The 18,382-nt window shown below is 44.5% G+C and overlaps 1 protein-coding gene across 2 annotated transcripts in view; it reads right to left on the reverse strand.

Moving 5' to 3' along the window:
* Kcnn3 (potassium channel, calcium activated intermediate/small conductance subfamily N alpha, member 3) overlaps positions 1–18,382 on the reverse strand; it is a 153,274-nt gene that overhangs the window by 48,985 nt on the left and 85,907 nt on the right. For both annotated transcript variants that reach the window (XM_013015148.1, XM_013015147.1), the window contains exon 3: positions 10,511–10,929. In XM_013015148.1, coding sequence (XP_012870602.1) covers positions 10,511–10,929 — 419 coding nt within the window. The remainder of the gene's footprint in view (positions 1–10,510; positions 10,930–18,382) is intronic.

Raw genomic sequence — 18,382 nt, forward strand, 5'->3', positions numbered from 1 at the left:
CTCCACCACTGATTACAAAAAAAAAAAAAAGAAAAAGGGATCATTTGCATTTTCTACATTGTTGTTGTAATACTTCATTAATTTTGTGATAAATTTAGTCTGCTTTCCTAAGGTTTATTTTGTACTTCCAATGAATAGAGTTTATTTTCCTTCTTCAGTTTTTAATTATAAAAATTTAAGGACTTTTTTTTCCATCTGGGTAACAACTCTAGTCAGATATCAGTAAAGTTGTTACTCTTGTGAGTTTTGAAATAACCAGTAATGTAGTTCAGACTCTTCTGTTGATGAAGTTGAAATAGATATTACTTAACAATCCTAGTTAACTTCTAACTACAAAGAACAGAACCTAAGCCATTTTTCTAATGTTTGAAACATATGATCAAGCACAGATTGATTTTGTATATGTTCCAGGGATGCTTAAAAAGATTATTTGTTTATATGCTAAAATAATTGGATATTTCTCAATTAATGAAGATATTTGGAATTCAGGTTTCAATCTCATTTTTTTTCTGCTTAAAAGTTCATAGTTTTACTGTGTCTAAATGGTTCCTTTGACCCATTTAATGCATTTAATCTCCCTCTGTCTCTGTGTCTCTCAGCAGTACGAGGGCTTGGATTTAACTCCTCACATTTGCTAGACTCTTAGCACTGAGCTTGCCTTCACTCTCCTTGGTGCTGGTTATTTGACACAGGGCCTCACTTCCTGCCTAGGTGTGCACCTGGACCGGGATCTGCTTATTTTAGGCTTCCCTTCATATCTAGGATAACAAACATAGCTCTAGTTGAGAAATCTTCCACATTTTGCTGCCCAAGCTGGCCTTGAACCACAATTCACCCAATATCAGCCTTCCAAGTAGCCAGGATTATAGTCAGAAGCCGCCGGCGCCAGACTTGAATATTTCTTTTCTAAATAGCATGAAAATATATCTCATTCTAAAATTCCATCTAAAACAGAGACATTATCTTTTAATTGAGGAAGGGAATTCAATAAGGTTGATCATTAAACATTTCAAAATTTGTTTCCTCTCATCTAGTTATGTCTTTTCTGTCTTTAAATTTGTCCTTTCTGCTTCCTTATTTTTTTCTGTATTAGCTGTGTAGGCTCTGATGTTGTTGGAAAAGTGCATTGTTTTCATGGGCTAGGGAAACTGTTAGGTTCTCAAGTTTGCTGCACCTTTTTTCTGTGACCTGCTGCACATTGCTTAGCCTTTCTGTGGGTCAAATTCCTCCTATAATGAAAGCAAATAGAGTTCTCATCCCTTATACTGCTGTGGCCCACATTAGGTGAAATAACTCAAGGAGTATACTATGGTTACACTATTGCTATCCTTTCAAAAGTCTACCTGTGGCCAGGTGCCCGTGGTTCACACCTGTTATCCTAGCTACTCAAGAGGCTGAGACATGAGGATCACAGTTCAAAGCCAGTCTGGGCAGATAAATCCAAGAGATTCTTATCTCCAACTAACCAACAAAAAGCCAGAAATAGAGCTGTAGCTCAAGTAATAGAGTACCAGCCTTGAGGGAAAAAGTTATAGGACAGCCTTCAGGAACTGAGTTCAAGCTCTAGTACTAGTACACATGCACACACACACTATAAAATAATGATTAAACCATTTTTCTCTAATAATTAAATTTGATTTAAAAAAATCTTTTTTCGGGGGGAGGTTGGTCATGAGGCTTGAACTCAGGGCCTGGGCACTGACTCTGAGCTCTTTTGCTCAAAGCTAGCACTCTACCACTTTGAGCCATAGCACCACTTCTGGTTTTCTGGTAGCTAACTGGAGACAAGAGTCTCATGGACTTTCCTGGCAGGGGCTGGCTTTGAATTTAGATAGATCTTCAGATCTCAGCCTCCTGAGTAGCTAGGATTATAAGTGTGAGCCACTAGCACCTGCCTGGAATCTTTAAAAAAAAAAAAAGCAAAAATCCACAAACTCTCCTCTGCATAAGAAAACAAATGTAGCATCCTTTTAATAACTTCTTCTAGTCCTCTCATCACAAATTATTTTACATGCTAATTACTAATGAATTATAATTTTATATGTCTATTTTCTCTAGAATCTGGTAAAGGGGATTGACATTAGAATATGATTTTGTAACCATGTATAAATAATCTTGATTTCAAGTCTGTCATCTTTCAGTGCTATCTTCTTGTCTTGCTTTCACCACACACACACACACACACACACACACACACACACACACACATCAAATCAATCCTAGGGTTTGACTCAGGGCCTAACACTTGCTAGGCAGGTGCTCTTCTACTTAAGCCATGGCCCCAGCCCATTATGATTATTGTCTTAATTGTGAGTCATCCTTTGGTCAACTAGTATACAAGTTCCCCTCAAAAATGTAGGTTGTTTTTCTCTAAGTCCATAAGATCCAAAGAATGACTTTTGGATAATGAACTGAAAATTCTGTGAAGGTGTGCTAATTTAGAGTCATATGGGAATTTAGAGGTCATGAGGAAAATGACTTGTTATCTATATGTTAATTGCTAGTCTTACAACTTAATACACTTTCCGTAAAAAGAATCTTTTTTTTGGGGGGGGGGTCTGGTCATGGGGCCTGAACTCTGGGCCTGGGTGCTGTCCCTCAGCTCTTCAGCTCAACGCTAGCGCTCTACCACTTGAACCACAGCGCCACTTCCGGCTTTTTTTTCTTTTTGCTTATGTGGTGCTGAGGAATCGAACCCAGGGCCTCATGCATGCAAGGCAAGCGCTCTACCACTGAGCCACCTTCCCAGCCCCACAAAAAGAATTCTAAGCAGAAAGCAGGAAACCTTTTTGATCTGCCTGTGCTGATCTACCGGCCCCCACAAACTCTACCTAAGCCAACTCTAGAAAGGTTTTCTTCACATGTATCTTTGAATATGTTTTTACCCAAAGTATTCTGCTTCCTTGTTCTAAAATGACTCTAGTCACCGGATTTCCCCTGGCTTCTGTAGCTCCCAGCTCTGCATTTATCCTTTCGTTCATCTCTTCTACATTCTGAGAGGACGTTGAAATTTGTCCCCTCCAGCCCACATTTAAGCGGGGGAGGAAATCACAGCCAGGTGCTGGTTGCACATGTCTATAATCCTAGCTACTCAGGAAGATCACAGTTGGAATCCACCCTGGGCAGGAAAGTCCATGAGACTCTTACCTCCAATAAATTACCAAAAGACCAGAACTGGAGCTCTGGCTCAAGTGGTAGAGAACTAAAAATAAAACAAACAAACAAAAAAACCTCAGGGACAGTGCCCGGGCCTTGAGTTCACACATCAGGATTGCATTGAAGAAAAAAAAAAAGATGCTATCAATGTGGATTATCTTTGTACAAAAAAAAACCAGTTTTGGTTTTCAGAGGCTCTGTAGTTATATGAAGTAAGTAGATTATCATTTTATATCTGCTATTCTTCTCCATCATAGAGATTCTATTTCCTTGAATCATTTGGAATGTCTAAGTATCTTCTGGTGTGGCTTTTGATTTCTCATCGGTAAATATTCTTCCACATCTCTAGGATAATTTCCCTTAACCCTAAAGCTGCAGAGGTCTTGTGAAGGATTCTCTCCTCTCCTCAATACTGATCTAATCAGACCTGGCCTGGCAGCAGGGCCGCCTGGGTGCTCTCCTCTATCTCAGGGTCCCCACTTCTTATTCCTCCAGCTTCATGGAGGTGTTTCTTGGTCTAACAGGTTCATCTAATGCAGTTTAATACTTTTTAATCCTCACTAACTACCCACCTGATACACTGAAACTGTGTTTTGCAAACTGAGAATCAGGACTCCTCTCAGTAAAAAAAAAGTTTTGAGCCAGACGCTGATGGCTCACACTTGTAATCCTAGCTACTCAGGAGGCTGAGATCTGAGGCTCTCGGTTCAAAGCCAGCCCAGACAGGAAAGTCCATGAGGCTCTTATCTCCAATTAATCACCAAAAAAAGCCAAAAGTGGAGCTGTGGCTCAAGTGGTAAAACACTTGAACAGCACCCAGGCACTTGGTTCAAGTTCCAGGACTGAAATCCAAAAAGAAGGAGAAAAGGAGGAAGAGGACAAGGAGGAAGAGGACAAGGAGGAGGAGGAGGAAGAGGAGGCGGAAGGACAAAGAAAAAGTTTTGAACATGTACTACCCATGTTTTATAAATTATACACAGGTATTTTTCTCTATCAAGTACTGAGCAAGCATATGCTTTTTTTGGGGGGGGGTCCGGTCATGGGGCCTGAACTCTGGGCCTGGGTGCTGTCCCTCAGCTCTTCACCTCAAGGCTAGCACTCTACCACTTGAGACACAGCGCCACTTCCGGCTTTTTGCTTATGTGGTGCTGAGGAATCGAACCCAGGGCCTCGAGCATGCGAGGCAAGTGCTCTACCATTGAGCCACTTTCCCAGCCACAAAGCATATGCTTTTTTAAATAAAATAACTATAGCTAGAAGTTCTGATCCCTGGATCCTTGGGAGCGCTTCACACGGAAGAGTGTGCCTCACCCAGGGGCCCATCAGAGCCACAGTTCTCTGCCCCACTATCCCTAGCCCTGCTCAGCCAACAGCCTGAGCATGTAGACTCTGACTCTGGTCACCTCCATGCCACGAAAGTGGGTCACCACTGTATTCTTAGAGTCCAGTGCCTGCCAGAGGTGATAGGAGGGTGTAGGAGGGAGAGGAACAGGGGAAATAACCCTGTATTTTTGCTTACTGCTGTGGATTGGTGCAGAACTGCATGCCTGAGGCAGGTGCAAACAGAACTGGAGGAAGCCTCGTTTACCTTCCTTATAGTGGGAGTGTGAGCTAAAGAATGTTTGTCCTCCTCCTCCTCCTCCTCCTCCTCCTCCTCCTCTTCCTCCTCTTTTTCCGTGCTGGGGGTGAGCCTAGGGTAGGACCTCATGCCCACTAGGAAAGCACATTATCTCCTAGCTACATCCTTAGCCCCCAGATAGACTGTTTAACCCCAGCTCTAGGGAATCAATTTCTTTATCAGACTACCTGCATGGAGAAAAAGATGCAAGTTCCCACCATCACAGCTCAACCCCTGCCTGACACAGGGCAGAGACCGACAGCCTCTGTGCAGGCCTTGGAGCCTGAGGCCTAAGAATCCATTCAGAGGGATCCATCAGTGCAAAAGGCTGGAAGGTCATTTACAAAGCAAGACACTGCTGGTGTTCTCCATGTTGTAGAGGCCTGCTGCTCCTCCCGAGGAGACAAATAAACAAATGTGAGCTGGCAGATCACTGTTCTGGGAGCGTAGGGAAAGCCGGCTTCCCCAGCCTGCTGCCTTGGGACTTGGGGCCTCCACTGGTCTTCCCCCCTCCCCCAGAAGGCAGCTTGGCATTTGACAGTGTTTAATGAGGAGGTTCCTCCAGCAGTCCTAGGAGGCCTGTGGGAGGCGGGCATGGAGCCAGGAGAATCCCAGAGAAAGCCGAATACAGCAACTGTCAGGCCTTGGAAGCGGTGATGTAATGGCCTCTCTGGGGTCCCAGCAAAACAAGCCCGGTGTTGTCACTGCCCTCCTGGCAACCAGGGCACTGCCCTTCCCACTAGCATGGCTGTTCTGAACAATCACTAACTCCCTTCCCTCCTTGGCAGGAGGAGATGGGCAAAACCTTTATTGTCACATAAAAGCCAACCCAAGATATGAGAAGTGTCTTTTAAAATTCATCTTGCTGAACAGGGATTTCCATAGCAACTTCACAAGTGTATATATGCAACTAGAGATAGGGCCAGGCTGCTGAAAGCCACCTGGAATGTGAACAAGCCCTGATCTGGGTATCAGCAGCCATGGCTTTTTCTAGAACTTGGCAGGTAGCTCTGTGACCTTGGGTAAGTCATGGGCCCTCTCTGAAGTCAAAGGTGACAGATTCATCATCAGATCAGGCTGAGAGAGATCAAGTCAGCACGTCCATTGTACCCTGTCTGAAGCTTTTGTTCCCCATGCATCTCCTGCTCCCAGTTCCTGTGCTTTTTCTGGTTGAATAACTCCTGTCTTCGAGTCTCTGCCGATCTTACTTATTATTTGACATTGGGAAGGACAAGGACCATTTAAGCCTGATTCTAAAAGAAATTGGTTGATCTTTGAAAAGGAAATGCTTTGCCTGATTAGGAGGAAAAAATGTACATGTGCTTCACAGTTCTGTCAGTTAGATTTCCTGGGAATGATTCTGAGATGCTAAGATTTGGGGACAGAAATTTCATTGGGGCTGGCTCTGAATCAATACCCATGGGGCTTGAGAAGGCAGGATTGGCCCAGTGAGGTCTTTGTGTGAAGCCAGTGGCAGAGACCTCAGGGGATTCCCCCGACTCCCACCCCAGAGATCTCAGAGCCCTGGTGCCCGCTGGCCCTGTAAACTTGTCCCCCTGCATATGAAGGGGTTAACCCTTCATAAATGCCACCAGACAGTCAGTGGGTTCTTACTCCCCAGGACAAAGGGCTTGACCTTGAGCCACAGGCAGCTCCCTTCTGCCAATTCATTCCTAGGAGAGGGATAGTCACAGCCAATATAGCCTAGGTGAGGGAGTAGAGCCTGACTCATGGATTGGACATCATATGGGAAGCTACAGCATCTGCCACACACACATGTGTTGGAAATGAACAGGAAATCATCCTAGGAGCCAATATGGCCAAATGGTCCAGGGCACAAGCAGCAGAGACTGTCAAGACAGCAAAACAGGGATTTAAGTGTTAATCTCAGTGGCCTTGAGATTGGGAAAGGCTAGGCCACAGTTGCCCTGTAAATTCCTGGCCCAGCCTGGGTTGGCTAGCCAAAGAGGTCAGAGACAGGCTCCTATTCTGATTCCACACTTATTAGCTCAGTGACCACCAGCCAGTTATTTCATGTCAGTAAACTCTAAAATGGCCATAGGTCTGTTGTAAGGCCAAAGTGGGATAGCATAGTGTATGACATAGAACTGGAAGGTGGGAGGGGAGGTGGGGAGTGGGAGGGGGGAATGCAGGGGCAGCCACTGGTAGGTCATACCTGTAATCCTAGCTACTTGGGAGGCTGAGATCTGGGAAAGATCAAGGTTTGAAGGCAAGGAAGCAAATAAATAAATAAATAGGAGGAACATGGTCCAGGCTAGCCCAGGTAAGAGGCAAGACCCTATCTCAAAATCAACCAGCCCATAAAAGGGCTAGAGGCATGGTTCAGTGATGGAGCACTTGCCTAGCAAGCACCAGACTCTGAGTTCAAACTCTAATATCACATTATTATTATTATTATTAATGAGGACTGGCATAAAGGAAAATGCCAACGCAATGACAGCATCTAGTATGCTCTGTACCACATACCTTACGTTCTATCCAATCAGGCCTTCTCTCAAGAGAGGAACATTTTTAGAGAACTGCCTTGTCTTTGGTTCCTCTGTGCCTTGCCTTGACTTCAGGCAGGGTTTGTGAATCAGGTTTGCATAGAAAACCATCAAGTATCAGGGGCCAGGCTAACCCAGCCTGGACTTAGAACCTATGAAGAACCACTCAGTATCAAAGAAAATGAAGCCAAGTATTTTGCTAACTAGACAAATTAACACTTGCTTGTTTTCCAGTAAAAAATGTCATCCAGCCATGCGCTGGTAGCTCACACCTGTAATCCTAGCTACTCAGGAGGCTGAGATCTGAGGATCACGGTTCAAAGCCAGCCTGGGCAGGAAAGTCTGTGAGACTTTTATCTCCAATAAACCACTCAGAAAGCCGAAAGTGGCTCTGTGGCTCAAGTGGTAGAGTGCTAGCCTTGAGCTGAAGTTCAAGCCCTATGACCAACAATAACAACAAAAAAAATCACCCATATTTGTGAGAGTCTCCTTAAACCTTTCTGTTGCACACTTAGTCTATGCTTATCTGAAATACATTCCCAACATGGTTGGAAGGTGGAAAGCTTCAAAGGCCTTAAAAGACTATGCAAATTTAATTACTATTGTTAGAAAGTTTCCATCAATTAGTCAGGGGAACAGGAAGAGTATTGCTGATATCTAGTAGGAGTCCTTTTGTTCTAATTATAAAATGGCAGCCACAAATTCCTACTTGTTATCACAGAGATCATGATAATGATAATATCCTAGGTCTCTATATTTCACTACCATTGTATTGCAATGTACAGCTCACATACATTACCTCATTTTACTCTGATAATAAATCCTGCAACATAAGTGTTAGTATCCTCTGCTTATAGATGAGAAAATTGAAGTCCATATAGGTAAAGAGATTGGCATGATGTTTCTTCACTACAAGGGCCACAAAGATGCCAGGCATAGTGGTACATACCTATAATCCCAGCATTTGGGAAGCTGAGGTTGGAAGATTGAGAGTTCAAGGCTAGGTTGGGTAATCTAGCAAGACTTTGTCTCAAAAAGCTAAAATATAGGGCTGGGAATGTGGCTTAGTGGTAGAGTGCTTGCCTAGCATGCATGCTTGCTTAGCATACCTTGGGCTCGATTCCTCAGTACCGCATAAACAGAAAAAGCTGGAAGTGGTGTTATGGCTCAAATGGTAGAGTGCTAGCCTTGAGAAAAGAAGCTCAGGGACAGTGCCTAGGACTGGAAAAAAAAAGCCACAAAAATAGACAGAAAGACAGAAGGAGAGAGAGAGAAAAAAGACAGAGACAGACAGGCAGACAGGCAGACAGGCAAACAGGCAGACAAACAGAATTAGATTCCAAACACACACTTTCTCTAGTTAAGGAAATTATGTGCTTGCCAAAGAAGGTTCATAAAGCATTGTAACAGCCTCTGCAGTGTCAGCGGCTGAGCAAGGGTCATACTCTAAGCAGTTGGATAGTTGAGGTCCTGAGACCCAGACAAGAGTTTCCTAACACTGCCCTGGTTCTCAGGGACTGACCCTGACACCTCTAAAGGCCCTTGCGTGGCCCTAGCAGAATGCCCTCTCAGTTTGACCATGTCTGCTGACCAGAAATCTGTAATGTCTCCAAACAGAGAATCTCAAAATAGGTGGAAAATATACTTCAAAGAATTTTTGTTTTATTTGTGCCAATACTAGGGCTTGAACTCTGGGCCTGGGGGCTATCTCTTAGCCTTTTCTCCTTAGGCTGGCACTCTACCACTTAAGCTACATCTCTACTTTTGGCTTTTTGCTGGTTAATTAATTGGAGATAAAAGTCTCATAGGCTTTCCTACCCAGGCCGGTTTCAAACAATGATCCGCAGGATTTAGCATCCTCAGTGGCTAGATGTATGAGCCACTGGCACTTGGCACCTGGCTAGTTCGGAGATCTTTTAAGCTAATTGTATTCCAGACTTCCTTATCTTGATCCTAGCTCTGCTAGGATTCTGGTGCACAGAAGTTTTGGCAATAGAATTGTTAAGTGCTAATGAATTAAGAATGACTACCAGGATCTGTGTAAACGACACAAGATGTTCTCCACGCCTTTCAACATGATAAAATTCGCTCTTTCCAGGAAATGTATCTTCATTCTACTTCAAATGATCCTTACTTTAAGATGAGGAAACAGAGCCCCAAACAGGCTCCTAGGTTGCACAGCTACATAGGGGCAGAATCCAGGTTTCTAAACCTAGGTTTGGTTTGGACTCTGTATATGAAATCAGATTAAAATAAATATTCAAAGCTGGCCATGGTTGCCTATTATCCCAGGCTGATACAGGATGATCTCAAGTTCAAGGCCAACCTGAAACTTCAAGATAGACCTTGTCTCAAGAGACAACAAAAAAAGAAAAAGAAAAAAAAAGAGAAAAGAGCATCGAATATCTGAGGCTAGTTTGAGAGGAAGAAGAGTCACAAAGAGCAGTTCTAGAAGACCTTGGCAGGAGGCAACCGCAAACGTTGACCCTGATGAAGACCGTTCTGAAGAGCAGTCATACTGTCCCAGAACCTTAGATCTCTGTTAGGTCTCATCTCTTCTCTCCCATCAGGGACTTTTCCAAGTCACTCTCCAGCCATCAGCCTCCTGAGACATTTCCCAAAGTCTATGCCATCAGCACAGTGTTTCTCAAAACTCTAAAGTGCACGTGGCTCATGGTGGATGCTTGTTAACATGGAAGCCCTGAGATTCGCTCTCCCAAGTCTCCAGTGATGTGGATGCTACTGATAGTGGACCAAGCCATGAGCAGAGAGACCTCAGTAGTATATAGTGAAAAAAAGTGAGTGGATGAATCATTTTAAGAAAATGTGGACAAAATAAACAAGTTTCATTACTGCAGGACTTCTCAGAGCCTTATAGCATTCACAAGCATAATTAATCTCTAAAGAGGAGATGATATAAAAATTGTAATATATTATTTAGGAGTAAGGATTGGGGAATATTCCAAAATCTTTGATACATTGTTGTTTAAAGAGGAAACAGAAAAGTCAAGATATTATATGTGTGTTTTCCCCAGCTTACCTTGGCTCCACCCTCTTCGTTCCCATTTTCTCTCCTTCGAGGTGTTTAGCTACATGGTTGTCTCCTCCATCAGACCACATGCCTCTGTCATCCCCGCTCCTCCTCCCTTCCCTGTGTCAGCCTGGTCTCTGTGCTTAGAAAGGCATGGTTAAACAGATCACAGGGACCGAAGGGACCCACAGCCAATACCTTTCACAGACTCGAACCGTCCAGGCAGCGATGATCCACAGCGAGATGCTAAACACCAGCAGCACAGTACCAGGGCAGATGGTCATGAGGGTCTTCATGACGAAGCGGGTGTTGAAGTTAATCTTGTTGAGGGCCCCAATGCTACGGGATGAGGCATCGGTGAAGAGCTTGCTGTGTAACAACATCACCCTGGCAATCAGGTACAGGCGCAGAAACATGGGGATGGACAGGATAATGTCTACATCAGCCTCTGCCCGTGATGGGGTGTAGGAGAAGGCCAGGCGTGCTGTCCAGAAGAACTTGTACTCTCCAGGAATGGGGTGGATGGCACACACCAGCATCTCCAGGCTGATGTACAGGATGCGCTCGTAGGTCATGGCTATCCGCCAGTCATCTGCACCATTGTCGATCACAAAGAGCTGGTGGGAACAGAGAGCCTGTTAGTACAACCAGCACCACGGAAGGAGTGGATGAGGGGGGCAGGGGACACAGATCACTGGGTGTTGGTCACTCTGACCACCTGATAGTCCTTGTTAGGGGCCTCCCTACAGTGTGAGAGCCAAATGAGGAGTTCGGAGACCTGAATTCAGGTCCAGCTGGAGGTATTGGCTAAGGCACTCTATTCTGTGGGCCTCAAGTTACTCTGGAAATTGTTTCTTGGGATATTGTGTCTTCTAATAAGAAAATAATACAGCTGATCTTCATCCTAGTTTAGGTACCAAAATCACGAAAACCCCAGAAACACGACTAAGGATGTAGCTTGGGGTACAGCACTTCCCTAGCATGTAGGTTTAATCTCTAGCACTTAAGGAACGAACAAAACCACAAATCTCCAGAGTACTAAGATTCTTAAATGCCCCTGTGATGGCTGCTGGCTGGGGACTCCTACACAGCAGCCTCAGGATGGGCACTGGAGGCCAGGGGAAGCAACTTTCAGCCTCATCCTGCCTCCTCCTGGGCTGGAGGTTGAGTTGATTGCCAATGGCCAATGATCCAATCATTTGTGCCTACAGGAAGGTCAGGGGTTGAGCTTGCAGATTGCTGCCCGGAGGGAAGATAGCCTCCCAGAGAGAGCAAGGAAGCTCTTCACCCTTCCCACTTAGCTGCTCCAGTGAACCCTTTGTAAAATCCTTATAACAAACAAGTGAATACATTTCCCTGAGCTATGTAACCTGCTCCAGGAAATTAATCAAATCCAAGGGGGAGATTGTGGGGTAAGGCTTCAATCTGCACAAAGGAATCCAGGGTGAAAGTTCCTTTACTTTGTACCCCTTCCTCCCACCCCCCCATGGCCTCCTTGAGGGTCTGGGATTCATTCTTTGATTTTTTTGTTTTGTTTGTTTTTGTTTTTGTGCTTAAACTCGTGGCCTGGGCACTGTCCCTGAGCTTTTGTTCAAGGCTAGTTCTCCACCACTTGAGCCACAGCACCACTTTGGGCTTTTTTTGGAGGGGGAAGGGAGGTAGTTAATTGGTGATAAGGGTCTCATGGGTTTTCCTCTCCAGGCTGTCTTTAAACTGTAATCCTCAGATCCCAGCCTCCATGTGCCTGGCTCTAATTCTTCTGTTTTGAAGTGAGTCCCCCAGTACCCCCTCTTCTCCCTCCTCCTCCACTGCCTTCTCCCCAGGTCATTATTGTGGTGCCTGAGGACCCAGGACACAGTCTGTGCTGCATCTCTGAGGACAAAACAAGAGCCATTGAGGAATCTGTCATACCTAATACAAATTCAAGGCAAAGCAGCTGAGTCACATGATGTGGACAGGGAGGGGTCTCTTGGCTTTTACAGTCTGCCTATGGTGTTTATTCTGTAATTTAACTTGCAAATACAAGTTCCAGGTAGTTCAGGCCACTGAGAGGCTGGTGGAAATGACTGAGGAGGCAGCCCCATGGAGGAGGTATCCAACCTTGCTGAGCCTGTTTCCTCTTTTTCCTGCCCCATGACATACAGAGCCCTAATGGGTATAAAATGATGGAAGACCATAAACTATAAGAGATCATTAGTTTGTTTATTCATTCATTCACACATTCATTCATTAACACACATGTTAAAGGCTACTATTGGGAGTGCTGAGATTCAAGGCAGAGCAAATCAACTGTGAGGCTAGGCCCCAAAATAAAGATCCTGAAGGGGAAATAGAGCCCACTGTGGGAGCAACTAGATGAAGGTCAACCTCACCAGAGCTCTAATTCAGAGGCATCTTCCCAGCCAGCCATCGTGGATTACTTCTGTAATCCCAATTACTTAGGAGGTAGAGATTGGGAGAATCTCAGCTCAAGATCAGCTCAGGAAAAAGTGAGACTCCCATCTTAATAAACAAGGTAGAAGTGGTGGTCCCCACTTGTAATCCTAGGTACTCAGGAAACATAGGTAGGAGAAGAATGGTCTGGCACTAGCCCTAGGCAAAACTGAGAGACCTTATTCTAAATAAATAAATAAATAAATAAAGCCAAAAAGGATTGAGGGTATGGCTCAAATGGTTAAGTCTCTGCCTTACAAGTGCAAGGACCTCAGTTCAAACCCAAATACTACCAAATGAGAGGTGGGGGGGGGGGCAAGGGTACCAGTCTAGCACCAGGGGAGATGCCCTCTTCCTTTCCCAGTAGAGTCCTGCTTTTCCCAGACACAGGTTCCCCCATCAATTAGAAAACAACAACAACTACTACTATGGACTCCCTCAGCTTCTACCTGCCACCTGTCAGGCCAAACCATGGCAACCTGTCTGGCCAAACTCTTCAAATACAAAATTAAAACCATCTACCCTGTAATAAAGAATCACATCCAGTTACTATAGTAACTGGGTTCACTCTGGGCAGGAATTGAAGCAGCCAGTAACAGATTCCTTTGATTGCTTGATGGGGGATTGGGATTGTACACCATCCAAATTGAAGGGTGGAGGAACTCGGCATCTCTGCCCAGCTCAACAGACAGGATGCAGCTGGTCCCAGGGCAGTGTTCTTACCTGCCTCTCAGGTACCTTGCTTGTTTCAGTTTCTTGATACAGGGCTGGCCTCCAAATGCACACAAGGCTAGCAAGCTAGACAGAGCCTCTCAGAATCAGCTAGGTGATCTCCAGCCACTCATCTCACAAGACTTTTCTGAGTCCATTTCCCCATCTCTGTACCGGAAAGATTGACCTTGACCACACCTATCTATCTCATAGGATTAGAATTAGGATCTGTAATAAAGATAGTAAGTAGGCCTACTTACTAGTTATTACTAATGACTCTCTAAATGTGAAGGATTATGAAATTGACCAGACTGGGGCTCATTTAGAAACATTTAGAAATCAGTCAGGACAACCGAGTAAGGAAAGAAAAGGACAGGGGGAGGAAGGAAAGGGAAGTGAAAGTCCCAAAGGGCCATTCAATCTCAAATAGACTGTCCAGATGCTCTCCAAATGCTAGAAAATTCTAGAGTTAATTTGGAACCAGGATCTTGAGTAGCACTAGCCCAGAGGTGTCAGGGGAACAGTATACGTGGCTCCAAAAGGGACCACTTTTACCCCAGAGTTTGATCTTTATCACCCCATCAGCATTCTGGAATAGCCTCACTGTTTATCTCTGGCACATTTTTTTTTTTTTGGTTGGTCATGGGGCCTGAACTCTGGGCCTGGGCGCTGTCCCTCAGCTCTTCAGCTCAAGACTAGCACTACTATTTGAGCCACAGCACCACTTCCAACTTTTTCTGCTTATGTGGTGCTAAGGCATCGAACCCAGAGCCTCATGCATGCGAGGTAAGGACTCTACCACTGAGCCACCTTCCCAGCCACCTCTGACAGATTTTTGAAAAGGACTTAGGTGATACGTACAGAAAACATGGCATGAGGCACAAAGCACCAAGGAGCCCTCAAGGGAGAAGTGTCAGAGGCCCAAGGGCCAAGGCTGATGAGTGAGTATTCTGACCTGGCCTGGGCTTTGACCTTTGCTCCCCAGCTTTCCTGAATGGGAACACCAAGGTGCTGTCTTGCTGTGTCCTCAGCCTGAATTGGTGATTTTACTCACATAAGGCAGGGCCAGCCTGAAGATATGATGCACCAGTACCAAGGTCTGTGGGCCCCTGAAAGTCCTGCTCTTTCCTCAGATAGCGCCCTGTACAGCAATGCCTGCAGACTGCATCCATCTGCTTCTTCACTCAGGATTCTGAGAGTCTTAGGATTTCAGCACAATAATATACTCCCAAGAGCTCTGGAAAGGAGCTTTTATACAACAGAGTGATCCCAAATTTGCCATTAAGAGCTTGTAATTAGAAGAAAAAGAGAACCAACTTGGTTCAGCTCAGCTCAAGTAAATAAAATAATCGGTAAGGGTTAGGATATTGTGAGGACGTAATTGTTGCAAACTTCTAGGTCAAGACTGGGTTTTAGCAGCAGCACCTAGACAGGTATCATCACCCCTGGCATGTAACTCATAAACAAGGCCACCAATTCCTCCCATCCTTCACTTGCTTCTGTATGTGCCACGTTGCTTTCCCACACAGCAAGAGGCACAGTCTTGGCCTAAACGTGGCCATGTACTTTACTTTGGCCAATATTACATTAGAAAATTTAATACAGCAAAAGGCAGGAAAAATGTCAGTGTCCTGGGGCTGACTATAGACATGGTCTTCCCATCTCTATTCCTCCAGTTCAGCCAACAGTGAACACTAGCTGCAAAGCATTTGAGTGAGGCCATGAATCTCCCCATGGGTGAGACCAACAGAACTCCCAGGCTGAACCCAGACCAGGTTGCCTACCTGCAGAACTGAGAGCTAAATGATGGTTGTTTTAAACCAAAAACATTTTAGGAGCTTCATTATGCAATGACATGCTTAGCATGTGCATTAGAAGCATTGAGCAATTTGCCTACCATGCCCCACATATCCCTTTTATGTTTTCCTGTCACAGCCTCTAGAAAGAACTCTGCTTATCTTCAACTTCCTATTACATACAAACATCAGACTGTTCAGTCTTTCTTAATTAACTGGGTGACAGGACAGGGAGAGGATTATGGTCAAGGGTCATTCACACGTCTCTTGCCCAATCCCCAGCCCATGGGTACATCATTTCAGATATCAAAAATTAACTCAAAGCAACAAAAATGTATTTGTCACTGGGAGCCGATGGTTCATGCCTATAATCCTAACTACTCAGGAGGCTGAGATCTGAAGGTCACACAGTTCAAAGCCAGCCCAGTTCATTATGCTCTTCACTTCCAATTAACCACCCAAAAAGCCAGAAGTGGCTCAAGTGGTAGAACACTAATCTTGAGCTGATAACATTCAGAGACAGCAGCCAGATCCTGAGTTCAATCCCTAGAACTGGTGCCAAAAAAAAGTACTTTGCCAATGGTTTAGTTCTTTTGCACACCATATTTTCCAGAAAAGAAATTTGCTAGACTGTATCAGAGAACAAAAGAAAAATAGAATTTATGGGGAAGGGGGCAACATGGGAGTCCAAGAACAGAAAATTGTGCTGCAAACTTGGGGAGTAAATTGATTACCTGGAAGCTGGCAAAGACATCAGTGTGGACATTCCATCTCTGAATGCCCACTGAGGATACCAAAGAAAATAATTTATGTGATTTTGGGATTCTCTAGAAACTCTTGAGTTTGGGCTGTGGCACACAGAGTCATCACAAGCTCTGAGTTCAAGGCTGATCTGAATCTTTTTCTTCCATGGCTGCTCACTTCATCTGGAGAGCTTCTCCTGGGGCAGCGATGACATTGCCAGATCATGGAAGCAGCTCTGAGGAGCCATCTGGCCACCCCGGCACAGGCCATCTCAATTGGCATCTCTGGATCCCACCATGTGGTAGCTGCAGGGCCCTGTACAAGCTGTCCTGACCATGGGAGAAGAGTCTGCCCTGAGGTCTCCAGTGTCCAGGACAGCCATACCCTAGTGGGGAAGAGTGCTCAGGGAACCTTTCCTGCTGCTTGGGGTTTAGGTTTTATTTCCTTCTGTTTTGATTTTTCACAGTAAGATTGGAGTTGTTTCAGTGGACTCACTAGATTCCCTCTATTCGATCTGGAAAGGCTTAAGGCCTCTCAGATTAGTTATTTTAGCAAAACTCTCTTAATAAAGTGTTCTCAGCCATCAGGGGAAATCCAGCTTAGACATTTTCCAACCAACCTGAAAAACTTGCATTCTCGTGCAACTATGAGTTTTTCTAAATTAAAGGAGGGAAAATGGGTGGGGGTGGGGGGGGCTTTTGTGTTCTCTACTGTTCCCTCTTTGTGGATGAAAACCTTCAGGGAAATTTTCCATCATTTGAAAAAAAAACAGGTGCAGAGGGAACAAAAACACAAAGCCAAAAAGATCTTCTAAAAATCTAGATTTCTCTTAAAATATGTTAATATATATGTTACATAGACAAATAAATTTAAACTCCCTGGAGCATATATTGTGCATGTACACCATTACTATGGATGTTACCATGGAAACAACATCAAAAGTTCTGTAATATCTAATTAGGTTTCCCTGAGGATAAGAGCCGATTGCCAATGATGAAATGAACTTTGAGTCTGTAGTGATAGTGAACGTAAATTTCCAGTAAGCAAAAGTGCTCTGTGGACCTAGGTGAAGAAAGAGAGGAAGGGGAAGCAAGGTAGGAAAATGTGGCTCTACGAAACCACTAAGTTAGTAAGGCTTGTCCGAAAAGTTCCTAAGATTCTACCACCAGCAAGACTCTTAGAGAGATGGGCTCCATGCTTGCCCACTCTGTATCTTTCTGAAGAGAAATTTTTCCAGTCTGAAATGAATGAGGCAGGTAGCCATGTTTCATATCTCACAGTGGCTTTTTGGCCTGGCCAGGCCATGACAGAATTCACTGATGGTCTCTTGCCAGGCATATGACAACTGTTGAAGACTTTTTTTTTTTTTTTTGCCAATCCAGGGGCTTGAACTCAGGGCCTGGGCACTGTCTCTGAACCTCTTTATGCTCAAGGCTAGTGCTCTACCACTTGAACCACAACACCACTTTGAGTTATTTCTGAGTAGTTTATTGGAAAATAAGAGTCTTGCCAACTTTTCTGCCCAGGCTGGCTTCAAAGCATGATCTTCGGATCTCAGCCTCCTGAGTAGCTAAAATTACAGGTTTGAGCCACTGGTGCCTAGCTCGTTGGGAACTTTTAAGCCTAAAGTTTATTTAAGACCAACGAGAGCTGTGGTGACCATAAATCATTTCTCCTGTCCCCAGTTCTTAGAGAATAAAAGCCAAGCTACAGAATTGGAAGTATTTTTCACTCATATAGCAAAGCATTTCTCTCTCCCTAACCATGGAGAGAGAATATCCTGCCTATGACCTTCTCCTGTGACAAGTCTCTCTCTCCCTCTCTGGACCCAGATTCCTCATCTAGAAACAAAGAACTGGATCCAATATGTGGTTTTCCATTTCTCCTAGCTATGGAGCCATTTCTTCTGATGAGATATTTCATATAATCCCAATATGAGAAACAGACAAACTCAGCTTTGAGGTGGTAAAGAGAGTGGGTAGCATTCAGTGCCAACTCACTCACCTCAAATAGGCTGGGATAGATCTTGGAAGCAAGGGGGTTGAGGTCTAGTTAAAAACTGCTCAATACTCAGGCTCAGAATTTACTCTAATGGATTTGTTCATTCATTCATTCAGTAAGAGTCAGTTCCAAATTTATGACCATCCCGTGCTAAACTCCAGGGACACAGTCATATAGATCAGAACATATAGATCAGGCCTAATGGAGGAAAACAGAAAACAAACACTTTGTAAATCATTTCATCTCAATGCTCGGAAGAGTGTAAAATAAGGCAAAGAAAATGAGAGAAGTCTGGGTAGAGACAGTGTTCTCTTCCACTGTTGGCCAGGACAAGGCAGTCTAAGGAAGGGACCTTGGAGTGAGAGGTGAGTCATGCAAAGGTGTA

The sequence above is a fragment of the Dipodomys ordii genome, unplaced genomic scaffold (genome assembly GCF_000151885.1).
Source record: "Dipodomys ordii isolate 6190 unplaced genomic scaffold, Dord_2.0 Scaffold26, whole genome shotgun sequence".
NCBI classification, from domain to species: domain Eukaryota; kingdom Metazoa; phylum Chordata; class Mammalia; order Rodentia; family Heteromyidae; genus Dipodomys; species Dipodomys ordii.